Raw genomic sequence first — 27,724 nt, 5'->3', positions numbered from 1 at the left:
AAAACCCACCGCAACATGACCAAACGCCGTTCAGGTGGGCACCCGAACAAGCGATTGTTGAGGACAGTTTCAGAAGGTATACCAAGTTAACGGAGAAGCGTAGCTGCTCAAGATTTTGCTACAGCTTTGGGCTGACCAGCTTGCGTACGATTAGGTTTCGGAGACTTGAACTGCTCGGCTTTTCAGAGGCGTTCATAACTCGAGCACTTTGTAAATTGAAAGCGAGGTTCAAAGCTAGACATGGAGCTAGTTCGATTTCAAGTACGAGCATTTATAAAGCCACCTTCTGGTCACAACAGCGTGTCACTTCAAATGCCATGTTTTATATTTACAGAAAAACCTGCATTGCCTTCAGGCATTATAGCAAATTATGAATACATAATTTGGTTTTTGTTTTCTTTTAGGAGCACAAGTAATACAAAGATGCACTAGATTTCTATGAAGTATGTAACATAATATGGAAAAAAAAAGACATTACTGGGCACCAGAGAACATCTAAAAAATTTGCCATCAACAGATCTATTGGCAATCTATTCCACTCTTCTATGGTTTTTGGGGAAAAAAGAATAAGCGGAAGTATCAGTGTGACAAGGGTATGTCCGATTTTGTGTGGGTGATCTGTCCTTCCCAACATACAGAAAGGTTCCCGTAAAAAAAAAAAGTGTCTCTATTGACTTGTAGTTTATTGTTGTAGATATCACCTTAAAGCTAAATTTGATACCAGCCAGGCAGGCAGCGGAGATGCCAGTGCTGAAGACACGTTCAACCCTTCAGAGATAATTAGGATACGGAACGGAAGCTTCCCCATGGTTTATACAGCTTTCAGAACTTATGAATGACGGCTCCTCAGTCGCCCAAACTCGTATCCCTCAGCCACATGGGTTCACCAACTGAAGAACCAAGTTGGGTGGTAGCCTGCCCGCTTGCCCAACCCGGCTCTGGCTCACCAATGTCGGGACTCCCTTCACGCACGACTCTGGTGTGGGTGGAGCGGACACTCACCGCAGGGGAAAGTCCGAGGGCCTCAGCGGGGAGGGCTGGTTGCCTGAGTAGGAGAAGGGCCGGAACGGGGGACGTCCCCCGACCCGGGTGTTGTTGCGGCTGCCGTTGCGGTTGTTCGGGTCCATCGGGTAGTCTGCCTTCAGGGCAGAGCCCTCGTACTCGTAGTCTCGTAGCTGGGCTACGGCCCTGGCACGCAGAGGGAAAGGTCCCACAATGAGTCGCAAAAAGCAAAAATGCGGAGCTCGAAATTCGCCTCAAGTTGCGGGAAGGCTGGCGCAACTAAAGGTTCGCAGCGGTAGTGAACGGGAGGGGCGCAACCCTCGAGTGCCTACTCTTTACGCGAGTGTAATTGTTCTAGTCGAGCGCAGTGAAGGGCTGTTTAAACAGGATTCTTCACGCACGCGTGAAGCGACACTTCTCTGCCATGTGAAGTGCAACGATCCACTTTCGTACGTCTTCTTTTGTCAAGGGGAATGCTTCCCCCTGGTTTGTCCGCTTGTGTCCTTCACAAAGGCCTGGAGCATGCTCATCCCGTGGGTTTGGACAGCCACTCACTATGCTCGAGTACCGAAAACGGGAGGTATGCGAGGGCACGGCAGAACGGATGGACAAGCAACAGGCATCACATCTGGCAGGTGGCGCGCAACGTCGAGTCTGAGGAGCACCGAACTCACAGAAAAGCGGTTGACGCGAGGAGGAAAGCCGTGACGTTTGCTCGGTGAGTGTCCAAACAGCAAACTGGCTGCCTGACTCCAACTTTCACTCCATATGGCGGAGAAGTGTTGCTGCCTCACGCATTCTGAAGTATCCTGTTTGGACACCCCTTAAGGTTTTTACTACTTGTGAATGGTATATACCAAAAATTACCGCAGAAGCGCCCACTTCATTCAAGCGCCTGCTATTAACGTGTTACAAACTTGGGAATTCTGCAAATTATACGTTAAGCCCCCGATTTGACAAGACAAGCGCCCATGTCTAGATTAATCCAGTTTTCACTGAAATTAGGGTGGGCGCTCCCCCGGTACGTAACGGTAGTAAAGTGTTTGTTACTGGTTAATACAATGTTTTCTATTCTTTGTGGGTCTTAAAGGGATACTTCAACTAAATATGAAATATACCTGTCGTGTTCAGAAAGAGGCTGAATATGATCCACGATATCTGTAAATGACTATCGCATGTTTGCATCTGGAGCCTGATGGCTTCCTGACATCCTAAATCTGAGTGACTACTATACACTCCGTGCAACGCGACCGGCGCGCCGCTGCGCGGCCGTTACCGAAAGTAGGCAGTGAGAGCCCCAGCAAAACGAAACCACGCCGTGTACATTGGTACGCATTGAAGTCGGAGCGGTGCGGTTGCGCTGGGTTGACAGCATGAACTGCTGCGTCGTTCAGTGCTCCAATACTTATGCGTCGTATCTCGTGGGGACGAAGTTTCACGGTTTTTCACCTCGCCGATGTTTTGTGGGACAGCGACAACGATGAACCCGTGCCGTACGACGCGAGAAATTTGGTCTCCCGATCATGTCTGCCACTGTCGGCACGGCTGACATTTTTTACACTGCCGCTTTGCGCTCTGCGTTTGTTTTCGTGCCAGTAACGAGCTCGAACTGAAATGCCATCCCACACTCGCGGGTATGCAGTGCGAATTTTGTTGAAGGAATGCCCTCCAAGGAAGTTTCGTCCCCATTGTACGTGTCGATGATATTTCCGGACCATGGCACGCAGTCTGTACTCCATGAAGAAAGATTCGGACGGTAAAAAAAGTGACAAATATGAATCTAAGGAAAACTACAATAAAACTTGGAATCAATGGACAATCGATGTTTGAGTATGGAAGTTTATGTGGTGTGCTTTCTTTTTTGATCAGCCTCCTTTTGTATGTGGAAACGCTGACACCCCGAGTCTTTTAGACAACAATTTTTTTTCTCGGCTTTAGAGCTACCTATCACAAAGTTGTTCGAACTGGAAGTACCGTCCACTGGTCCCTTTCTACCTGTAAAGTCTGCACCTCCCGGCCATGATGAGTGGTATTTTCTTGACAGCCTTTGACCGTCAAAACCGGTTCCCATTTAGTTAAGCCGCCCAAAAATATTTCCACCTGGTTAAACTATGCCACCTCTTTTAGGTATAATAAGTGTTTTGTTAAGTTACGGCTGTCCAAGTACCTGTGAGCCGAAAATGAGCACCTCGCACAACCAGACTACTACACAACAGCTTACCGCAGAAGCCTTTGACGGCCAAACCGTGTGAGGCTTGGTTTTCTCGGCTTTGAAGCCACTTTTCGTAAGGTTGTTTCACATGGAAGTACAGTGCACTAGTCCCTTCCTACCTGTAAAGTCTCCATCTCCCACGAGGGGTGGTATTCTCTTGACAGCCCTTTCATGGTCAAAACCGGTTACCATTGAGTTACGCCGCCCAAACCAAATTTCCACCTGGTTTCCCTATGCCACCTATTTTTTGGTATTATAACTGTTTTGTCAAGTTACGGTCATGTCCAGGAACCTCTGTGTCCAAATCTGCACTTCGCACAGCCCGATTATAACACAACATTTTGGATCCAATATTGGATATTCCTGACAGCTTTCTTACTTCATTCGTTAGAACCATAACTTTCACACCTGCTGTCTTATTAAAACTTGGCCCACTTAGTGCGCAAACTTAGTGAACATCTCACTCGCCTCCAAATATCATCGTTCCAGCAGTCCTACGTTTACAGCGACGAGCGAAACAAATTTCCCATTGAGAGCAATTATGTTGGCGGCCGTCTTGCTTTTCGGAAAATTGCTCAAACCCCTTTTTCGACCACAACTAAAGAAATTACCCCTAATGACTCAAACTCAATATATAAGAAGCGGAGAACAGCTAAATGCCTTTCTTAAATCTCTCCTAGCACTCATGAAACGTCACCCTCAACTTATCGGCTCAAAAAGCAAAAGTTCGGTCCGTGCGCGCTTCCGCCGCCACAGCTTCGCACGCGAAAAGGCGCCGCAGGCTGCTGAGTGCGCCTCACTGTCGAACGCCAGCTCCTCCGCTAGCGGCACTACGCGCGTTTTTCAAAGCGCCCCCTATAGTTCCCGCACGGAGCGTATAATGATCCCGGTAGCCGCTACACGTTCGGTCATGAGAAGTTAATAACCGATTAAAAAAAATGTTCATAACGTTTTTCAGAAAGTAATGCGTGATTGCGGCACATTTGTAGAAACTTGATCGCATTCTACATCAATTACCAATAAGCCAGATAAGCTACAGGAATGCTTTATTATACATGAAAATATTACTGAAACCTCAAATGATTGGTTATATTGTTCAATGGAAAGCTTATACATGATGCAAGGTCAGTAAACAACTACATTTTATGACACACTTGGTCATTTTCACGCATAGAAACTTTTACTTGTAGTTTATCCTCATTTCCAGGTTACTTAACTTGACATATGTACTCTGCCTAGTTTCACTAATATGATAAATGTGCCGTGCACATTGCAACGAACATTTGCATCAAGAACTATGGTGATTCCCACCCAACTTAATTCCCTGACTTTATATTTAGCAAAAAAATAAAAAGAAAGAAAAGTTACCACACCGACACACGAGGTAACAGCATCCAAGATGCTTTGCAGCAACTATGCATGGGCACCGCCATAACAGACCTTTAGTTTTTTTTTTCTTTTTTTGCAGCAACTATGCATGAGCACCGCCATAACAGACCTTTAGTTGTTGTTTTTCCTCTTATTTTGATCACTTTGCTCTATCACTAGCACAGCAAGACAGGTTACTTCCATTTTAGATCCAACTGTGTCCTTCTCCCCAGCATCATTCTTTGTGGAGGCTCGTCAAAGCCCGCTATAGTGGATTGGTATTTTGGTGAGACAGGAGAAGGTCAGCAATGGCGGCTGTAATCTACCGCATGTGCAAAGCGTTTATACCAAAGACAAGGCTAATAAAGATATTTAATGCAAAATTATTAGGAACGTGATTCAGGTCATCACTGCATGAATGACAGTGATATCAGCCACTAGCAACCACTCACTAGATGACCTATAACAGAGATCACTGATACTCTGAAAAGAATTATACACACACAAAAAAAGGAAAACATCTCTAAAAAAAAAAAAAAAGATTAAAAACCAGTTTTACGATGGAAAACAAAACAAAAAACAACACAGTTGTAACAAGTCAAGCAATGCAAGCACAGAACAAAAAGAAGAAAGTATACATACTGCTGTGCCTGATCTGGACTCTCATAAGTTACTTGTACTCGATAGGTCACACTGTCTGGCTTCGAAGGAACTGAGACAAAAAGAAAAGAAAAACGGGTGCAAAGAAAGACAAAAAGGAAAGCAAACTTAAGATGGCATACATGCCCAAACCATCATGCACAGCAACACATCAACATATAGGTTTTCTCTAATGCTGACAAAGAAAATGCCCATATGAAAATGGAAAAAGTACAGTACTGGCAGGGAGACCACTCTGCTGCGCCTGAGACAGCTCTAACGTGACGCCCAGGACCGTTGCTTGGATGTGCTCTTTTTCCTGTGCCATGTGTGGTCTGGTGCAAGGCGCAAGAGTGCTTCGAATGCATGTACAGTCTCCGGCGATATGAAAGACCCACTGGGAGCGTGTGGCCGAGGCGGTGGCTGGCGGGGGCGCTGCGAGCGCTCTGGGCAGTTCCATTCCGCTTCAAGGGGAGGACGCTCACCCGGGACTCGGCACAAACTGATAAGCGCGCTTTGCTTTATCTGAGCTTGAGTGAGCATCCTCCCCTCGAAGCAGAATAAAATTGCCCGGAGCGCTCGAAGTGCCCCCGCCAGCCACCGCCTCGGCCACGCGCTCCCAGTGGGTCTTTCATATTGCCGGAGAGTGTACTCGACCAGTACCAGTAACCGAGACCCGTACATTTGCCTCAGCACCTCTTTTAATGCTCCACAAGTCTCCCGAAAAGTTGCCAAGTGCGTCCCCGCCAAATGACAAGGAAGGAATGGCGTAAAAAACCTTAAAAAAACGCCACCACCCATAGGCATCGACTACGGAAGGGGGGGGGGGCTCTGTTGTTTGAGTTTTTCCCGAAATTTCCAAAAACACAGTTCACACCCAGTTTGGGCCTACCACAAAAAATTTACTGTTACGACAAACTGTGTTGTACACCAGGCTGTCATAAAAAAAACATCCTTCTCTAGATATTATTGGCTGCCAAAAAAATCTGTTGTATGGAAGTTTTGTAGAGGTTTTGTGGTGGGTGAAAAGAGGATCAGCACTGTATCCAGTACTCAAGGGGTGCTGTGTTGAACCTGAGATCCACACTCCAGATTAACCAGAGGATTGTACCATGAGATGAAGTCTCTATGTTGCCCTTTTAACAGTTCTAAAGTTTTGTCCAAATGCTTCCCGAAGTTGTCTAGTATAAATGCAGCAGAATTTCCCAAAATGACAACACTGTTGAACAAAAATAGCCCTTTCAAGATAGAAATAAACAAGAACAAGTATGCAGCAGGCCAAAAAAACATAATTCTCGAGATCACATCGCTTATAGTACATTCAGGTAACACTGGGGCCACTTGACATTCCTAGAGTACCAAAGCTTGCACTTATCGTAAATCGACGGTGCAAGCACTGGGTGTGCGTCGAGAAGGATTTGCTCTACAACAATTTTTTTTGCAAGGTCACGTGTGTGTGTAACTATCATAAAATATATCCATTCTACATGCTAAAAAAAACAACAATGAAGCCAGAAAAACTTGTAGCAAAAACAATGTTTGTAGTTGGCGAGGTGCAACGCTTTAAGGCAAAGAAATGTGCAAACTTAACTTCCCTGACAATTTGTGTGCAGTCAGGCGTTTGGGCGCGAGAGATCGTGGCTAGGCCAACACCATCGGGACCACAGGCAACCAATCAATAACCTGCGTTTCCTTTCCTAAAGGAAACTATAAAATGCCATACTCTGGGGAAATTGAGTGACTCCAGCACTTGCATTTGTGCCCAGACATTCCTCCTCAAAGTCCCTCGGTTCATTGGCCAACTTTAGCACGCTCAGACTGCCTCCCTCGCGGCGGCTGCTCACCTTGGTCCAGATTCTGTATTGTGCCAAAGGTTGAGAGAAGCTCGTGGATGTCCTCCCTCTTCACATGGCTGGGAATGTTGCCCACTTGCACTCGGTTGCCACGACTGCTGCCAGGGAGAGCACAGAGAAGCAAGGAAAGACATTCCAGCCAAATGCTGTAACAACTAAAGATGCGTTTGGACAACAACCCGACATTCATGTTTCCTTATGCATGTATGTAAAGTAGTTCTAGAGAGCTGAAAGTTTGCACAGTACACCTACATCTGAAGTTAAATCTCCCCTGCAAATTTCATTCCGATCATACGAGCGGTTCAGAAGTTCAACCTCTAGCCCTTAAGAGTGGTAGTGCCTAGCATGTGGGGGAAAACGGCTCGAAACAATGACAGTTTCAGGACGATAACCGTTGTTACGGAGGAGAGAGGCGGGTGCGAAAGTAAGACAATGTAGCTATCGTGGTGCACAAAGAAAGAGTGAGAAGAGATCCGAGCCAAACCTGGGAAGAACCTGGATAATGGCTCGAGAAGTTTTTAGCGTTAGTCTTTCACATCACTGTATCAAAGCATAAGCACACTCTCTCCTCACCCAACTCCTAACACTTCCTAGAAACAACAAGGCTGGATTTTCTATTCGCGTCAATGGTTAGCTGGGACTTGTGTTCTCATTGACCAAACACCAGTCTCAGCCAAACGCTGATGCAGCCCTTGTGTCCAATTTGTGCCCTGCACTGACCCCCAGTAGGTGACGTGAAAAATTCAACACTAAGGGTTTGTTACCTATACTTTGTTTCAGCTTCGGTCCGAGCGCGGCCGATGTTATGAGCCGAAGGGCCAATCAAACAGCGAAAGAGGCACGTCATGGCGTGCTCTCTGCAGTTGATAGGACCAGCCGGTTTTCGCTGTCTCAGCGCGTGCTCCTCCGCCGGCTAGCCCTATCAAGCGCAGAGAGCACGCCATGACGCGCCGCTTTTTGCGCCGTTTGATTGGCCCTTCGGCTCATAACATCGGCCGCGCTCGGACCGAAGCTGAAACGAAGAATAGAGGCATTGCTCAAAGCACACTTGGTGCTGCCTTGGACACCAAGCCCGACTTCCTATAGACCGTTTTACTGAGAGAGGGCAAGAGAGAAAAATGGAAAGGGCTGCTGGCGCTTTCCACCTTACCGACCGGTTAGGAACCAGCAAAAGACCCAGAGGAACACCTTGAATGCATTTTTATTTTTCAAGTTTGGTTGTTTTCTTTGCAGTTTCCTCTTGTTTTATTTACTTCCAGATGCAATTAGAGCAAGCGGAATCAATGACAACAATACCCTGGTCATCGGGACGTCATTGTTCGATAACAGACTGCACGAATATTAAAAACCGAAAGCGCAGAATATTTTCAGAGGACATCTGTATCGTGCACAGGATGCGACAAGGCAACATGTGGCTGCAATGTCTTCAAACTCCATCGCTTTCCAAATGACCCAAAATCCTCCGGCGGCAGTGGGTTGCGTCGCTAAACTGAAAACACTTTTCCCCAATGCCAGCCTCTCAAATGTGCTCGGAACATTATGTGAATAGAGTGCGCAATGGAGGGATCGGTGGTCGAGTGGACTAGCACACACCTGCTTGGAGCACGTGGAGTGAAAGCTCGCGATGCAGAACCCAGGGATCCTAGGTCCAATCCCCACCCCTGCCCGTTTCGATCTGGATGAGCATCGTACCGGCGTGCGGTCGTGTACCACTACTGCGTGATGGACGTTAAAGACTCCAGGCTAGCGGTTGTACTGCACTGGCTAAATTGCTCATCTACACCTAAGAAACAAGTTGTTTGTTGAGGCAGATTAACTTCATGTTGTGTAAACAACCCTAACGGAGTGCACACCAAACTTAACGCTGTTCCGTACATAAACATAGGGTATGCTCGCAAGGTGCGTGCAAGTTTACTCATGATAATTGCTGTTTCAGTTTGTAACTTTTTGTAACTTAATTTATCTTAATGTTGATATTTTGCAGTGGTGACATTGCCTCGATTTTATCATCTACAACTCTAAGTTGAAGGCTCATTTCTGTCGCCGGGTGTGGCTCAAAATTATTGAAAAATTAGTTCTATCTGTTTTTCTGAATCGCTATCTCCTGCATGATGCTAGAGAGCCGTGAACATGTCTTGGCCGTCGCAACGCGACTGGAATCTTCTTGTTTTGAAAATCGGTACATAATGTAGCTGGAAAGAAAACTTCAATTTCTATTGCTGAAACATGTATGTGCACTAATTTCGAATCACTGAATCATTGACCGACTCGCTCCAGCAATGGGCCCATCTAGACTTTTCTCTTTTCAGTTCGCGAGAAAGGACACACTCGTCGACACGGGATCCTCAAATAACACTTTTATAAACATCATCATGCTGAAGGGAGCTGCCCTTGATCACTCCCTGCAATGATCTTATTTCGTGCATCCTTGTTCACATCATATTTCATTGTCATGAACGACACAAAACGACAAAAATATTATCGGTGTACTGCATCTAAAACAACAAAAACCTGGCAAGAAATTCAGGCACTGCCAACTGATACAATATTTTGAGTACTAGCGTCTGATTTCTACCGGTGGCGCGATCAGTGCTGCACTTCTCGGCATCGCTGCAGTGGCGGAAGCCATAATGAAGGCAAAAAACATTCCCAATGACTTGAAAAACGCCATCTGCGAACACACAAGAACGCAAGACGCGCCCTAAGTCGGATACCCGGCACTTTGGAGCACCCAACTAGCACACCCAACGCAGAAGTGGTGCCCCGAAGAGTACTTTTGCCAACAATTCTAACCACTCGGCCATGGCCTCCGAAATCTCGAAGTGCGCGAACACTTCTCTGGCCGTCCCATTCATGTGGAGGGGGGAAAAGAATCCAAGAAAAAGTCTTGTTATGTCGAGTTACTGCAGCTCCTACTTACAGATTTTTGTGTCTAGTGGTAGAACGGTGAACACACTCGGATGCGAGTTGTGATGCTTATTTAGTTTTAGATATTAATCTGGACATGTTGCGGCTAGCGCTACAAGCGCGGCTTTTGATATATTTGACTGCAATCTGTAGCGTGTATAAAACTAAGAAAAAAAAAAATTTTGTTCCTTACATAAAAAAATTTGCATTTCCCTAAATAAAAATGATCATGCTGTACTTTTTATATTTATTTCTCTGCACATTGTTTTACATAGCTTTTTGAGCCTGAGCATGAAGTTGGATACTATATAGCGCTGTCAATGGTTTCACTTTTTTTTTGCCATTTCTTTATAAAGTCGCAATGATTTCGCCATTTTTTTTTTGTAAACTTTGTGATTATTGTACGTACTGATTGAAAAGGTGGGGCATTATCTTGTAAATGTCTAGTTTTTGGCACATGCAGCACAGACCACCATATCCCATTATCCACCTTGTGGTGCAACTTACTTGATATGCAAACACACAATGGGATCTCAAGAAAGAGAACCATGGTTTATTTATAAATTCCAACCTTGTTCCAACCTGGTTTCTTCGTTATTCCAACTTTCAACCTAGTTTATATACAGATTCAAAACCTTAAATGTTGGAAGCATCCTTTTTTTTCCTGCTATTATTAGTTTGACTAACCTTTATAATGGAATTAAATGCATAGGTGCAAGCGAGCTGGAAATGAATGACATCATACTTGTCCAGATCACTTGCACCTTTGCATTTAATTGCATTATAATCATAACCTTAAATGGCAAGCCTTCCATCATTCAGGGGTGGAACTCATGAAATGTAACTGGGAGCGGCAATGGGAGCAGCTCAAACACCTGTTTTGGAGCAGGTTGGGAGCAGCTAAAACTACATTGTGGAGCAGGCTAGGAGCAGCTCAAATCAGTTTTCATTGCACTTCAGGCTTGTGTCTTAGACGAGCACGGGAGCAATTTCAATTGTGCACAGATGAACATAATTGTTAAGAACCTAGGTAGATGGCATAACAGTGTAACAGATGCGAAAACTTGAAACGTTGTGAGCCTTAATGAGAACCGAAAAGCAAGTATGATATATTTTTGAAGATAGTGTCCTTGATACGTTCCGAGTGGCTTTCAGCTGCTCAAAATGCAAACCAGCACTGCTTATAGCATAACCCACACGTGCTCGACATAGTAATTATATGTGCGAACCACGTGACGTGCGTAAGCAACGGACGTACAGTTGCGCGGAGGAACAGGGCCATAAATTTCAAGTTTATCCTATTGTACAACTCAACATCGAAGCAGCAAACTACGGTTAACGGAGTTATTGTAGCAGGAGCAAGGTTAAAATACGCCGAGCAGATCTACCGCTCGCGTGAAAGCTGCTGGCCGGCAGGGTTCCGGATCGGACCGCGTTTCCATTCTATCAAATCATGATTTATCTTGCAGGAATCCGGTTCCAACTTCTAACGATGAAGTACTAAAAGGAATCGTTTGCCCATTTGTTTTCAATTGGCTAACGTCCGGAGCCTCAGGCAGTCTGATGCTCAACGACTCGACCTCACCTCGACCGACTTGCTCAACCGCTTATGGTTGAAGAATAACGATCCAGTCACAGGTGACGTAGCTCTTGGAATCCGACCCCCCGAATTTTTTCGCGCGCTCCGACTCGGGATACACAGGGAAAATAAACAGAACAAAGGATTGCAAGGTCTACCAAGCTAAACGCGCTCACTGTTGCCAATCGAGTCGATAAAAACCAAAACCAAGACAAAATACAAATTTTTTCGTGCACATTATGAGATTTGGAGCATAATGGCGCGAGATATTGGCTGTGGCGCAGTTTCTGCAAAATGGCGCATGATGGCGCAGACAAATGCGTCTGGAGCAAAATGGCCCAAAATGGCGCAGCCGTTCCACCCCTGCCATTGTTGGTGTTAGACTGGCGGCAGCTGAAAAAACCTGTCTGCTTTACTGACGTTTAACCCCTGGTTAGCTCAGTTGGTACAGCACTCCAATCGCTTAGCTGGGTTTAGAGATTTGTGTTTGTCCTTTGTCCCTCTTGTTCCCCTTCTCCAGGGATTATTCTCATTGATTAATCTGCACGCCTAGGCAGCTTGTTAAGGGGGGACACTACCTGGGCGTGTCTACTTTTGAACTGCTCACTCAATTGGCGTGAAATTTGGAGGTGGTGTTTGTAGCCATATACAGAAGCAGGGCATGCAAAGTTTCAGCCCTGTGAACCAATTTTATGAGGTGCTGTACTCCAGAACGTAGCTTTGTATGGAATCTGCTCAATGAATTTATCGTTGAGAAATGGTGTTGATCACCACATATTTTTTTGGTGGAATGCATACAGGAATACTTGTTGCCGGCTGTAAAAAAGTAAAAAGGAAAAAAGAAAATAAAAGGTAAAAAAGGAAAAATATGCATTTTTCAAATAAAAAAGAAGTATGAAAGTTTATCTTTTCCTTTTTTTTTTTACATTTGCCAAGTTTTGCAAATTACAATTTTTCATAATAAAAGAACATGAAAATGCAAAATCTAAGTTCATAGTAACCGGCTCTATAAAATTTCGGCATATAATCCGCAAATATCAAGACTCTCGGTAGTTTCATTGAAACGATAGTTTTATTAAGCTGAGATTTGCTGCCAAAAGTGAAGCTGAGATAAATGCACTTAAGTTTCAAAATAATGTTTTAAACATTTCTTTTTGCGTCCTAAATGTCAGAAATCCTTTCCAGCAGTGTAGGTGATGTCTTCCTCAAACTCCTTCTGATATACTGACATTGCTTTCAGCTATTTTCACTTGTAGATGACGAATGCTACGCAGTGCAGCACACCTCACCAACATACGAAGGATAATTATTTTTGACATAGTTTGTCAGCGCACATTGACAAGACTTTGTGAGAGTGTTCCTTGTTATCCATATATGCCAAAACTCTGCAGTTCTGAATATGAATTTCTGAAGAAAAATCACCCCAATCATCTTTTTCTGCGACCAAACCCACAGGGAGAGTAAAAACAAAAATGACAAGCAGCAGTGAACAAAACCATGTGCTACAGTTGAAAAGAAAGGGAAAAGTCATAACCGGTTCGGACAAAACACAAAGTTCTAAATTGCCCACTCTCGCTGAGTACAATAAAAAAAAAAAGAAAAATATATATATATATATATAAAACATTGTTTTTTTCTTGGGGGTGGTCTGCAAGAAATTGTTCAGGAAAAGCACCCCTCAGGGGAACCTCCTCCCCTACATTGGGGATGCACACACTCGTACGTACAGATGGTTTACGCCGGCGAGGGTGCGCATTGTGTAGGCGCGTATGTATGTGTGTTGATGGGGAGAAGCGATGGTATGATGGCGGTGCTGATGGACACACACATGCTTCAGCATCCGTTTCTCTCCCAATGTGGTTCCTCTCCTAACCCCCCAAACACGCTTTCAAAGTACATATCGCAAAAAATATATATATATATATATAATGGCCAGCTTGGCTTGCTTTGCCCCACCTTCTAGACTTGAATGCAAGGCCCGTTCCCGTCCCGCAGGCTGGCTTGTACCAGTGCAGATTTCTACCTGCGACGCTGACGACTCTCCGCTTCGTTATGACTAGGCGGACATCGCCACATCGCGGCGAGCGACGGAGTTAGCGCAATTACACTCGTACTGTTGGGGAGCGAGTCAAAAGAACAGCCAAAGAAACCTTTGCGCGTGCGCTTCAGGATCTCGGAGGCTATGACTCGGCATGGCTGTGGAACATGACGCTTGCTAGATGGCGCTTCAGTACTCAAAATGGCTCTATCCATGATAAAATGGTCTATAGAACTAAATAATGTGGAGCTCCCAAGCGCTGTACTCTTCTTACATAACATACTGCTTGAACCATACTGAGTCAAGCCAGTGCTACACTTAAACCCAACTAAACAACAGGTGGCCCAACTGAATCGGACATTCGAGCCATAAGAGCAAAAGCGGCACGTACCTTCTGCCCTGTGGTGCAGACTGCTGTGGCTCCACAAGAAGTTGGGATCCCATGAATGAATGTCCTGGAGTAGGAAAAGCACAGGTGTGAAGTGCATACCCATCTCGAGAGGTGCTTGATCTCGCAACGAAAGACAGAACTAGCATGAGTGGACACAGAAGAGAACAAATGCTTCTGCCTCTTGCAAAGCATATTAGGGGGTGCAACGATTTTATGAATAAACTCATTTGCATCTCGTCATTTTTACGTTATCGTGTCCCGGAGGATAGAGAAAACATCTCCTTCATTAAAATGTGTCGCGATTCCGCTGCACAATCGCAAAGCAAAAGTCTAGCTTTTTTCCCCATCAGCAGCCGCAAGTGGCAGCCGAAGGAACTACGGCGAGAAGATTACGTGACCTCGCTCGGCTCGTAGGCTGCAGCATAACACCCTCTAATGTCAGCAGAGAGGGAGAGGAAGCATCCTCCGAGAGAGCATATGGGAACCTACACGGCGCTTCGAATGACGTCACTATACTCCGTTTCACCTTATGTTGTACCGCAGCAAAGGCTAGACGCGCGAGCTCATAGCGCTGGCAGCCGCCCTTAATGCACGAGAGCTTGTGCTGCCGAGATGTGTCCTAGAGCAAGGCACTCGCGCTTGTAGCCTTTCATGCGGTACATCATAAGCTGAAATAGAGTATAGGAGTGCGACCAGGTGCGACCCTGAAGACTGGGAGTGAGTTGAGGGGTGCCCGAAATGCCAATATTTATCTCTTTTTTTACGCAACTAGGACACGCAGGCGAAATCCGTTTTCTGTTCTTTACTTCAAAAGTGTCAGAGGGCGTCTTCCACAAAATTTTGACCGAAGTCCGGAAACCGTCGCACCCCTCCTTTAAAGACATTTTGGTTGCCCAAATATAATAAATCTTTATTACGCAGAACTTCTCCACTCACTTCTACTTTCATCGTACTTCGTGATGTGTCGCACAAGTGGAGCCCAGACTATTATGGTTACTACCTAAATATAGAATTCTGACTTAAAAGGGCCCTGGAATCATATTTAAGCGTCTAACTTTTTTGCGGTTTCCACGTATCTTGGGGTTCGGGCAAGCCAGCGGGCACAAAGAGAGTAACTAAATATCAGCGAGTCATATTTTAACCGGACGACGCGGAATCCTCCTCCACCTACGAGGGCGACCCGCGTTGCTGAAAGCGCGCAATATGCGACGTCTTTGGTCCTGGGCTTACTACTGGTCAGAGCCGCTAAAAGCTTTTTTTTTTTTTTAGTCAAGATAAAAAATGTAAGTGTCGCAACCCGTTTCAATTATGTATGAAAGTAGTTTTTGTTCAGTATTTTAGATCAGAAAAGAAACAAATGCAGTTTATAAAGTACGGAACCAAGAAAAGACCGATCGACAAACCCGCCACCAAGCGGCGGAAAAAACGGCGCATACTAGAAAGGGCTAGTGGGATGAGGCTCTGACGAACGACAAGCGTAGAAAGGTCCCGGATGTACGCGACGGCGCTGCGGTCGTATGCCGGCTCGAGGATCCGACCGGTTTCGAGCGTTCCGAATGGCGCGAGCTTGGCTGGCGATTTGGCCATTTGGAGGTATGCAGGGATGGGCAGTATTTCAAATACAAGTATTTGAAATACGTATTTTAAATACTTTGTGTATTTTGCATTTGTATTTAATTACCAATTGGATAATGTATTTGACGTGTGTATTTAAATACTAAAACTTTGGTATTTGAAATACAATTGTAATTAAATTCAATTTTGAGGGCGAAAATACATCCCTCAAATTTATTGTCACTGTCCAGAGCAGGAAGAAAACTACGTTCTGCACCGAATGCAGTGTCACTCAATCAAGCACAAGTGTTTAGTGACTTTGTGATTACGGTGCTAGTCCAGGGCAAGAATAGTGACGAAATCGACGTTCACAGGCAGACTGGCTAAATAAGTGCCTGTGACAACTTGTGATGCTTTCCAGCCTGATTTCCATCCATATTTTTGCCTGGAACATTCTAAATGCTTGGGTCATCCAGATTTTAGTAACTGGTGCGAGTTGCAACAATAAAAAATTCTCTAGCTAGTGCTGCGCGTCTTGGTCATCTCGGTTCTTTGTTGGCATATACCAAAATGTAATCGACAAAGAAAGCTCCTTGAAGCTCTGTACTTTTTTCACGTGTTCCGTCCAAGCGATTACATTTTTTTTTTTGTGATTATATTTTTATTACGTTACTAGAGCCTCGCACACTAACTCCCGAGTGTGCGATGCAAAATTAAAATGAGATACCCAGAAACCCGTTGTAGGTGCCCTGAAGTCGCTGACACAAATTTTGAGGAATGTATTTGGAAAAGTATTTGGAGGAGACCAAACATGTTCGGTTGTATTTGTATCTTGTACTTAAATGCTTTTTTGGAAATGTAATTAGATTTGTAATTAAATACATTTTTGACGAAGTATTTTGTATTTGTATTTCAATACATTTTTGCATGTATTTTGCCCATCCCTGGCGGTATGGCAGCGCGAAGTAGCTCCCGTTCTGAACTGATCTTTACCCTATGTTTGCTGTCGTTTGTAGCCAATGAAGTGTTATGCCGAAATAGTATTTAATCGCACAGCAAATGCAATGCGAGCCGCCCTGGCCGCCCGCTTCATACAGCCTATCCAACACGTGCTTTAGTGGCACCCTCTCGAGCCGTCAACACTGAGTGCGGCAGCCGTGAGCGCTCGATGAGCTCACTACTTCTCCTCTAGTTCACGGCCATTCAAGCCTGGACCTACGACGTCATGAAGGAGGTTATTTTTTGCTTGTTTTTGTAATTCTAATTTGCCTATAACTTTTAAAATAAAGTGAAATTTGAGAAAAGAAAAGTTTCTTTAAGTTACTACGTCCAGTGCGCTCAGGTTTGGTGCAAATTAAAAACCAAACAAAAAGTTGTTGCAGGGCCTCTTTAACAACAGAGCACAGGCAACGAAAGCTGCACTTTCCATATTGAACGACCTTTTACGGAAGCCTGAAGTATAGATCTTGATGCGGTGCGACAAAAATAGTTACTGAAAATATTTTTAATACTACCTACCTTCGCTTTTAAAACATGTTCCCTAATTGAGATGACTAGTTGGGCAAATTAGATATTCACTACAATAATTCTGTACAAAAAAAATGACAAAAAAAAAAAAGAAACAGGAGGGCATTAGAGAGCAGGACTTGTTCACAACTGCCTTCCTCTTGTCTATTTTTCATGAATTTCTATTAGCAAGTTTAAAGGGGACAATGCATTCATAACCACCCAACATGGCCTCAACCTGTTCCCAAGACAAATTAGAAGTGCTTCCTTCCCAGAAGCACTGGAATGGTTGAAAATTAAATACTAATTTACATTAATACACATCAATCGCGCCTTGACTGACCCTGTGTCAGGAGGAAAGGCTCTTGGCAAATAAGCGTTTACTTTGATAATGTTAAGTCAGGAAGCTTCGGCGTAAACCAGGTATTATGTTACTTTTGGCTAATTATAACTTAGTTGTGTGTTCAAAGAAAACAAACTTAACGCCCTGTACAATAAGGTGAAACAGCCTGTATTACCATCAATGAAGCGCGCTGCAACTGACCTTCGTTTCCACTGACCTCTTCCGACAAATCATTGTCTATCGTAGTAAACGGATGAAAAAGAAACGATAAATTTTTTGTTTCTTATCTAAACACTTGCGCACGCAACTGCGATGTTACATGTAATACCGCCAACTTATCGCGATCGTGGTGTACAGAACTGCGAATAACCCACGGACTTGTATTCGACGTGCGTTCCAAAAGCGAGCATTTGTAATATTATCCACGCGAGCCATATTCGCCAGCCAAAGCTCCTTTCCAGCAACTAGAAACGGAAGCTCTCACGCCTATTAAAACAAAGCTCCACGCGGAAGCACATAGTCGTCATTCAATGATAAAAACAAGAAAAAAAAAAATCGACTCTACAACATTTGACAAATGACTCGATCACGAAATCCACTCGGGAGGGGGAGTCGTTGCCATTTAAAAGCATCGCAGTACAATCAAATCACCAAGATTCTGGGCTGCAACGGACCAGCGAGGCATTTTAGGCATCCCGCGATACGCCAACAACGCCGGACTCGCTAAAACATAGGATGATTGCTAATTTTTATGCGTAGTATTACCAGAGTTCACGGGTTTTAGACGCGAGATCACACACCTCTATTAAGCCTAACCCAGCGCCGTAGCCATGTGAGCTCGCTTCGATCATAAGACGGAAAGTTTTGCGTGTCATCGTGTCGTGCTCGTAAGATGTGTAGTGCACGAATCGGACAACTTATCGGGATGAAGGGTTCTCGTGCACAGCAAATCGATAGCTTTCAACAAGTGGCGACAAACACGCTCGATAGCGAGCCGGGCCACGCCGGCCGGGAGAAATTGTCGCACACTGGGACGCCATTTTTAGCTAAAATCAGCACTATAGACCTTTAATTCGACGCCGTTTTCACGATAACGGCCGCTTCAGCGCTTCGAAGTTAGGTTTGACACGAGTACGTAAAGTCAGGGCGTTTCCTTACTCACCGTTAAGAGCTTCTATGGCTTTACCGACCGCTAGCTCGTCGGCACATTCGACGAACGCATAGCCGCCTTTCTTCACAAGCACGGATTTGGGACTAGCGCCGGTCTGTTCGTGGAACAGTTCTCGAATAGATCCTTCGTTCACATCCGCCGGTAAATTTCCAATGTAGAGCTTGTTCATGCTGGGAACTGTGTTGGCTGAACGGAGTTACACGCGGTTGATTTGGAGGAGTAAAATTTTGTAGAAAAAAAAAATTAAAAATTGGGATGAGTGGGGAGTAAAAAAAAAAAAAAACTAAAGGCGACGGGAGAATGATGGGTAGACTGAAAAATGCCAGCGTGAGCGAGCCGATCGCCGCCCTCTCGGAGAACTCCGAAAATGTGGCAACCACGTGGTCACCGCCCGTCACGTGATCCAAAGTATTTGCTCATTCGTTTCGACTTTCGCTGCAGTGGGCAACGCTGAAATTGACTTCGAACTTTGTTCTTTGAACACTCAGGGTTGGTTTCGTTTTGTACTTTCGGTCATTGATTTGAGGGAAAAGGTGGCCCAACCATATTTATTACAATGTACGTTATATAACTGCACGTGACAAACCAGTCCAACCTCCTCTTTGGCCGTTCTAACTTCCGCTTTTTTTTTTTTTGTTTATTCATTGTTTTGAGCGGCTTCCGCGTGCTTGCGCTACCTTCTCTCCCTTCTCGGAAAAGCGACTCCTGAGGCCCCTTTGGTTTTGACAATTGTTGGGCGTTGCTGCGCATCAAATTGCAGCCCACAGTTGAGGCTTATAGTTCATAGCTTTTAATGCCCTATGCATCATACAAATGAGTTCATAGCTCATAGACGCCATGCATAGGGCATCAAAATGTCACTCTTAGAATTTCACATTGCCAGCAACACAAATCCAAAGTTTGGATTCTAATGTTATTAAATTAGTACAGAGTACATGCTTATAAAAACATCCCATTTTAATTTTTTTTTTTTTACAATATAGTTTTACTTAGGCGCAGACCACAGAAACAAAGGAAAAAGCAGATACATATGTATTGCATAAATCTCATTTGTAAAAACAAAACCAAAGAGAAAACCGGAACAGGTAAGCATACTGATACTATATATGGGCTGTTGTGCATCATGACTTGCAGATATGGGAAACTGTGCATTACAGCTATTCACTTTCATTAGTGGTGGATCCAGGATTCTCAAAGCGTACAATATACTTCCAGAGATTGGCGATTTCGCTGTTTCCAAAGCGGTCGTTGAACTTCTTGTCGATTCGTGCGCACTGCAGGGACGACAGCGTGTTCTTCCACTCCCCGATCCGGCCCTTCGACAGGTTTCCCAGGTGGTCTTCTTGCTCATAAAAGCGGCTCATGTACGAGTAGGAGCTTCGGTAGATCAGCTTCTTCAACATGTGCCGATCTTTGACCATCGTGCCAGCCACACCGCCTGAAAAACCAAACAGGATGATATGGGAGCTTGATGGGTTTGCGTTATGTGGAGGTTTCATGATCGGCAATTTTCCTAGAACTTTGAGATAATGGAGACTACACAATCAACACTAAATAGGAGGGATGATAGAAGCTTGTAGTTTTGGAGGAAGCGCTTTGATAAAAAGTGCTTTTCGAAGGAGTTGCCTTCTTTACTGCATTACCAGTGTTACCGTGAAATGATGAAAGTCTTCATCAGATTGCATGAGACTGCAGCATGCAGCCAGTACAAAGACGACAGTACACTTGTGCCAGCGATCTAGAAATGCAAACAAAAATGTAAGTGTCCATTTCACATACTTGTCCTTTTAACACCTTTATAGATTTAGATCAACATGTTTGTGATTCCACCACTATTCTGGGGATCGGCCCCACCTTGAAAGAGATATGTGACCTGGGCTTCATACGCCACAGGAACCTTCCATGCCACAGCCTCTCTAGCTGGAGACGACTATACTTTGAAAACGGTGCTTTGTAAAGAAAACTTCACTCCATTCTCTGAAGACGCCGCCAAAAAAACCGAGCTTCTTCAGCAGTAGTCTTGAAAACTGGACAGCTGATAGTGACTCATTATAAAACAAAGTGCACAAAAACAAAAAGAGAATGAAAGGAAGACACGTGTGTTATTTCCTGACTTGGAATTTCCCTTAGTCAACTGGTCCCAGTTGACCCACACTTTTACTCTAACTGGGAATGGTAAGTTCAGATTACTCCCAATGCAGAGTGCAAGTTTGTCTGCTTCTTTTGCAGAGGTTGTGGTGACGTCGGAACGCCGAGCTCCGATTGGTTCTGATGAAAGAGCCATTCAGAGGTCAGCGTTCTGACATCACCACAACTCTTTAAAAGAAGCGGACAAACTTGCGCTCCGCATCGGCTACAGCCAGATGACCCCCAACTGGTCCCACCTGGTTCCAGTTGAACCCTAATCGAGTTGATTTCCAGTTTTAATTATGACCGCTCCCAGTTAGACATTTTCACCTGGGATTTGGTGCCTGTTTTCCGTGTGCTCAGTTTTATAACGACTTCCGTGCCAGCGTACGGTCGGCGGGTTCACCCACCGACAAAGTTTGCAAGCACAAAGATGTTGCTCTTGTGGTCGAGGGTGAGGTTCTCGTAGGTGCAGAAGAGAACGTGGCAGTCCTTGCGGTGAAGCCAGTAGGGGATGAGGTGGTCGAAGTAGTCGTTGTACGGCATGCGGCCCCGGATGAACCACTCAAAGAAGTGGTTGAAGGTGCCCTCCTTGAAGCGGAAGATGGCGTCGGCGGCCTTGGTGTACTGGTACAGGGCCACGCAGCAGTCCTTGGGGTTGCGTGTCACATAGATGTACTTGGCCATGGGGTTGATGCGCATCTTGTGGTAGGGCAGGTGCGTGCGGATGATCCTCTGCTCCGTGCTGGACGACGACCGTTCCTTCAGCAGAAGGTAGCCATACTCTTCCAGGTTGGGCATCTGGGTCGACCCAAATGTACAAGGTACAGTGACATGTCATTAATATAGGGACACTCTCCATTCCGGCAAAATTCTGTCCACAATGTGAGCCGTCCGAATGCACTGCGGCAAAAATGCACAATTACCCAGTTTGCGTCCCCAAACTTTTGTTTATGCGGAGGAGCATCCATATTAATGGTGTCCAGATTAGCGAGACGTGACTGTATTTGACCCGACAATTGAATATCTAGAAATTAGTTTAAGTTTTGTTAGGTTGTGCCAATTCGACTACACATTGTTTAATTTTTTTTTTCTGTGCTAGAACAAATATTAAGAGATAGAAGTTCACAACATATAATTTGAAAATTTTTAGTCAAATTCCGGAAGAAATATAACATTTCTCCTATATATGATTTTTTCTTCACATAAAGTTTAGTTGAAACCAAAATTTAGCAATGTCTTAACATATTATAGGCTGCCTCGTTATTCTAATTGTCTTAATTTTTGTTTTCCTCCTCACTTTGCATTCCCCTCCTTCCTCCAAACGATCATCCTTCAGCTTTGCCAGAAGGTTGATGCAGAAAATGAACAGCTGCACCTTCATCTGGCCCATAATTCGGAACTCCTTCGTAAGTCCTTAGGCACTAGTCCTCCTCGCTTCCCTTTGTCAGATCAAGAAGCTGCACATGCAAGTCATATGTCAGCGGCTTTGAGTACTACAACCAATGTGACGGAGCCATCTTGTTCGACTTCCTCAAATTTCGAAGCTAGACCTACCAGTTACGCGTCCACGCTTCGGACCACTACGACTGGTGGCGACATGCAAGCAGGGAGACAAGTACGCCCCCTACCAGAATGGAACCGTGCACCTAACCTGGAGCATGGGGACCCCTTGATAGCTTGATGAAGACGAATACACTCTTGTACAAAAGAAAAGAAGAGTTGGGCAGAAACTCTACAAGTAAGCTGACGGCTGTACCTCGCTCTCCGAGGAGTAGGGTGCTCTTTGTGTCTCGGCTTGACCCTACAACCACTGTTGATGACATTGCAGAAATGCTCAGCAACGTCGTCAAAACATGTGTCTGTACCCAACTTCCATCTAGATCATACGAGCTATGCATCGTTCCTCATCGCTGTAGAGTGGGACGATTTTGACAAGGTGAATAACGCGAATGTGTGGCCCATTGGCTGTCTCTTTAGGCAGGTTTTTGGGTTGTTGAGGAGAAACGAAGAAGATGCATGATGAGTGTACCGTTTATTATCAGAATGTACATAATTTGAAGACTAAAGACGCCAAGTTTTTTTCGGAGGCCATGTCAAGCACGTAATTAACCATATGCCTAACAGAAACTTGGCTTGCAGATGGAATTTCTAGTTCTAATTATTTCCCACCCAAGTATGAAGTCTATAGATATGATCGTGACTATGAGAAAACGTGAAAGAGCTTGGGGGGAGGTGTATTGATTGCTGCAGGTAGGAGCTTGAAAGTTCATCGGAGGAGCGATCTCGAGTGTTATGCTGAGAGCGTGTGGATCGAAGTAATGTCTACCGATTGTATAAATTTTCTTATTGGCAATTACTATTTTCTGCCGATGTTTGATCAGATTATTTTCTGTGAGCATATCAACTTCCTGGAAAAAAAAATTGACTTCTCTAAATTTTGAGTGCACATGTATGGCGATTTCAACATTCCTGGTTACGATTGGGAGTCTGGCAGCTTCTTAGTTAGTTATATGAACACAAGATTGAAACTACTTTACCTGTTCGACTTCGTTCATTTCAATGGTTTTGAACAACGTAATACTGTACGCAACTGCTGTGGAAACGTACCTGACCTTGCCCTGGCCACCTCGGTCATTGATATCAGTCTTGTCAAAGCTCCGCTTATCTCGGGTGGATAACTATCATCAACCTTTCATTGTATCATTTTTCGTCCCACTTGCCAAGCGCATTTTCCATTCACAATCATGGTTTTTCTACTCCAACGTTGATTACTATTCATTGTATTAGTATCTTCGGGACTATGACTGGAGTAGTGTTCTAGCTGATCAGTGTGTTGAATCATCAACTTCCACACTTTCGACTATTGTCCTAGAAAGCATGCGACTCTTTATACCAAAGAGGGTGCCTCATAAAAGTGACTATCCCATATGGTTCTCAAAGGAACTAAGACATTGGTTAAGGCACAAGCTACACTATTATTGCCTGTACAAAAAAAACTGGCAATGTCGTTTGGTACACGAGATTTAGTCAATGTCGTGCACAGGCGAAACAATTTTTTAAGCTAGATAATGCTGACATCGCCAAGAAATCATTGAGCACACAGCCACAGTGTATGTGGAAGTCTGTCAAAGAGTGCATCAAAGAGAATGTTACCACGTAATCACACTGCGAGATAATGAGGATTGCGTCTCTGACCCTGTTAATGTAGCTAATATTTTTGCGCGCCACTTTAGTGCTTTTTTCAGTACAAATAATGGCCTAATGCCTAGCTTGAATATAAACTACCTGGATTTTCTGACTGTTGCTCTAATAATGAATGTGAAGTCTTGAAGGCAATTAAAAAATTGAAACCAAAGTTATCTACGGAAGTAGATGGAATTCCCAGCTTCATAGTAAAAGGTTGTGCTCCACTCCTTTGTCCAGTTTTGGTGCATATATTTAACTTATCACTGGCATCTGAAACATTTCCTACCGCTTGGAAGCGCTCTGTTGTTGTTCCATTACATAAATCGGGTGATCGATCCATGGTTAACAACTATAGGCCAGTCTCCCTCCTTTGTAGTTTGTCTAAAGTTTATGAAATTGTTTTGCACACCCGCCTTTATGCATATTTTTGTCGGAAGATTATTCCTGAGCAACATGGTTTCATGAAATGCCGCTCCACAGAAACAAACCTGTGTTCCTTCCTACATCAGATAGTACCACATGTCCATAGGGGAGGACAAGCGGATGTAGTCTACTTTGACATGAGCAAAGCTTTTGACAAAGTTAATCATGGACTACTGTTGAGTAAACTCTGTAGTTACGGTCTGTCCCTTAAGTACTGTTGTCTCCTCGATAGTTACCTATCTCATCGGTTGAGCTTTGTGAGAGTATCCTGCCGATTATCTGCTCCTTTCTGATCTACTTCTGGGGTTCCTCAAGGCAGTAACCTCGGTCCTTTGCTGTTTTTAATTTTTGTAAATGATCTAGCTTCCTTTATTAAACACACGCGGATTTTGTTATTTCCTGATGATATTAAGTTGTTTACGGCAGTTAAAACGGTTGACGATTGTGAATGTCTTCAGCGCGATATAGATTCTATTTCGGCGTGGTGTTTTTTCTCAAAGATGAAAGTTATGTCCTTTTCTAGGAAGCGTGAAATTCTGAGGTTTCCCCATGTATTAGATTCCACCGATATTACTCGCATTGAGGTCATCCGTGATCTATGCGTTTTTACGGATCCTGCAATTAATTTCAATCATCACGTGACTACAATTGCGAATGCTTCCTTTAGAGTGCTGGGAGCCATTACATAAGTGACACACAGTTTTTCTTAACCACTTTGTATTTTACGTTTCTTTTCTTCACTGGTGTGTAGTCGTGTTGAATATGCCTCGGTTGTCTAGAACTGTATTGGAGTGACAAATTCAGGTGTAATTGAGAGTGTTCAACGTAGATTTGTTCGTGTTTTGTTTGATCATCATTTTCAACCGAATTATTTCTATAGTTACGAGAAGATTTGTGAACTCGTGAAGTTAGACTCGTTGCACAACAGGAGAACAATTCGTGAACTGACGCATTTGTATAAGATTGTAAATGGTATAATTGATTCACCAGAGCAACTCAGTCACACCTACTTGCACGTTCCTCGTATGTCCTGCAGACTTTATACTTTGTTTTACCCTATTGATTTTTACCATGCTCCACCCATGACACGCCTACAACTGACTTATAACCATTTAGAACAGATTTGAGGGAATGCTAGTCTTGATATTTTTGATGAAGAGTGTAGATTTCGAAAGTGTGTTGAGGCTATTGTTTTTTCCTAATGTTTCGCTTTTATCCTGCTTAACATTTTACTACTAATTGACTCATTGATAAGTGCACCACCAAGGAGGCGTTAAGCTGTCGGTAGGTCACTTAAAATAATAAATAAATAAATAAAAATGAACTTCAAAATTTTGTTAAAGCCGGGCTAACTTCTTGAAGCATCCTTTTTGTCCCTGCCTGTGGCTAACAAAAAACTGTACCTGCCATAAGGAGTGGCAGGCCTTGAAAAAAATGGTGGGCCAAATTATGCTGTTCCCCTGCAGCATAGGTGCTAAACAGGTGACTGATCGCATGACATGAACACACAAGACACACATATCTACATGTGAGGGTCAGGACGAAGCAATTGGACCAAATCCAACTTTAGGTAGTAGAAGTGCCACATTCTATTTTGTAATTACCGCCTGGTTGAAGGAGCCGCTGTTCGGAATAGGCACACAGTCGTTGAGTAAGAGGTAAACGATCTGTGCCACCCAGACGCCGCCACACTTTGGGTACGAGATGATGACAATGTCATCCTTGGCAGGTCTGCAAGAGAGGAAACATGCGATCCACAGCACCTGGCAAGGGGCAAGACTGTATTTTCATGCCTTATTGTATCCATAGTAAAAAGTGATGAAAAAAAATATGGATAAGCACAGTTTTAGTACGCTTGGAAAACTGGTGCAAGCCTTTAAGATGCTGTATAGCAAAGAAACTGGTGTAGTAAAAAGCTTTTTTTAGCTCTACTGTTTTTTTATTGGAGGTGCCCTTTCTAGAAACTTCTTTAGCCACCTTGCATGAAGTTGGCCATATCCCATTGCTTTTGATGCAAGTTGGACATCTTAGTTCCAGGATGGTGACCGTCCCAAGACGCAGAGAAGATGGCGTTGTTACTTGGAGATTATCAAAATCTGCCTCGTTTGCACAGAGCATGGGTTCGCAATCTGGGTTCCTAGAAACCCGGGGGTCCACCCAGATTACCCTCATGATGAAAGAGCTAAATCGCAGGCGAGCTGGTGGTAGCTAATTACCTCGTTTAAAACCTGAGACTGCAGTGCAGACATTCCCTTCTGTGTTTGTTCCTTCGACTAAAAGATTTTTTCTTTTGTGTACCACAGTTTCAGGTGTTAAATGACGTGAATCATAGGTTTCCCAAATTTCCTCGACGGTCCCTGCTTCACAGTAATGTGTATTTTCAGTTCAACCACCGTCTTTGCAGATCATCTGCATTCTTGCTTACAATGTCTGTATACACTTCTGCGCCGCTTTAATTACAACATTACACTGCGTGAGTGGCTTATCTCACTCCCTTTTTTAATTCTCCTTGCGAGTCAATGGCCACTGTAAAGTTGAAATTCCTCATACCAGTTCCAATGCATTTCATAAATATTTTTCACTAATTGCCTCCCTTCAGTGGAACCATCTCCCGGCCTCTGTTGTTGTTAATGCCGGCTTTGATCTTTCTGGAAAAGCGTTTAGTTAACCCATGCAGAGAGCAAGTCGTCTGCTTCTTGCGCAGGAGTTGCGGTGACGTCGGAACAAAGCCGCACTCTTATTGGCTTTGATTAAAAGGATACTGGGTAGACTTGAATACTAGACGCCTTGAGGTCTACCCACCATTTTTTTTCAATCAGCCAATAAGAGCTCGACGCTCCGACATCATTGCAACCCGAAAGCAAGAAGCAGACAAACTTGCGCTCTGCAGTGGGTCTATATCACAAGAGCGAATGACATTTTAGCGAATGGCGACATTTGAGCGAATGGTCGTTTTAGCGAATAACGGGGGCGCGCGTTAACCCATCCGTCGCGCTGCGCTTTACGCCGCTTCGCGGCGACAGTCTGCGGCAACTCATTACAAAAATATGAACTCACTTGGCCCACCCGAAAACGCCGCTTCGCGGCGTCTAACTATTCGCTAAAGTGTCGTTCGATGAAACGTGGGCGTTCGCTAAAACGTCATTCGATTAAGTGAGTGCCTCCCCTCTGCAGTAACCAAAATTTTTGTGTTATTTGTTTTTCCCAAAAATACACAAATGCCAAAAAGAAAAAAAGGAATTACATTTTTTTTCTTACAGCAAAAATAAACTATGCATTGCCGAATGCTCATCCTTCGTCTCAAATGTAGCGCTAACAATTCGAACCAGATGTCAAAGTTTCAGAGCTGACCTTCATCTTATTAAAAATTGCTATAGTAGAAGTGATTTTCTGAAATTTTCAATGCTCTCAAATACATGGAG

General features: G+C 44.2%; 2 protein-coding genes across 3 annotated transcripts in view; both read right to left on the bottom strand.

Moving 5' to 3' along the window:
• Positions 1 to 18,941, bottom strand: part of LOC115308414 (insulin-like growth factor 2 mRNA-binding protein 1) — a 35,499-nt gene extending 16,558 nt beyond the window's left edge. Inside the window, exons 1-5 of one of the 2 annotated variants that reach the window (XM_040222552.3) lie at positions 18,555 to 18,941; positions 13,990 to 14,053; positions 7,066 to 7,172; positions 5,225 to 5,294; positions 1,003 to 1,188 (exon numbers count right to left, since the gene is read on the bottom strand). In XM_040222552.3, coding sequence (XP_040078486.1) covers positions 1,003 to 1,188; positions 5,225 to 5,294; positions 7,066 to 7,172; positions 13,990 to 14,053; positions 18,555 to 18,732 — 605 coding nt within the window. In that variant the 5' untranslated portion in view covers positions 18,733 to 18,941. The remainder of the gene's footprint in view (positions 1 to 1,002; positions 1,189 to 5,224; positions 5,295 to 7,065; positions 7,173 to 13,989; positions 14,054 to 18,554) is intronic. The other variant, XM_040222553.3, reaches the window with a different exon arrangement.
• A 561-nt stretch (positions 18,942 to 19,502) lies between these two features.
• Positions 19,503 to 26,304, bottom strand: LOC8032869 (sulfotransferase ssu-1). The gene is made up of 3 exons (XM_029994379.3): positions 25,907 to 26,304; positions 21,101 to 21,491; positions 19,503 to 20,001 (listed from the first exon to the last, which is right to left on the bottom strand). The coding sequence occupies exons 2-3, from the start codon at positions 21,489 to 21,491 to the stop codon at positions 19,721 to 19,723; spliced, it is 672 nt and encodes a 223-aa protein (XP_029850239.2). The 5' UTR covers positions 25,907 to 26,304; the 3' UTR covers positions 19,503 to 19,720.
• Between the last annotated feature and the right edge of the window lie 1,420 nt (positions 26,305 to 27,724).

This window comes from Ixodes scapularis, unplaced genomic scaffold (assembly GCF_016920785.2).
Source record: "Ixodes scapularis isolate PalLabHiFi unplaced genomic scaffold, ASM1692078v2 PGA_scaffold5__190_contigs__length_132052651, whole genome shotgun sequence".
Classification (NCBI taxonomy): domain Eukaryota; kingdom Metazoa; phylum Arthropoda; class Arachnida; order Ixodida; family Ixodidae; genus Ixodes; species Ixodes scapularis.
The sequence above is the reverse complement of the archived record's forward strand: the minus strand, read 5'-3'. Positions and strand labels throughout refer to the sequence as shown.

Coding starts and splice junctions, on each gene's coding strand:
- LOC8032869 (XM_029994379.3), bottom strand. CDS start 21,491: ATGCCCAACCTGGAAGAGTATGGCTACCTTCTGCTGAAGGAACGGTCG. Junction 20,002..21,100: donor TGTGCTTGCAAACTTTGTCG/GTGGGTGAACCC, acceptor TTGGTTTTTCAG/GCGGTGTGGCTGGCACGATG.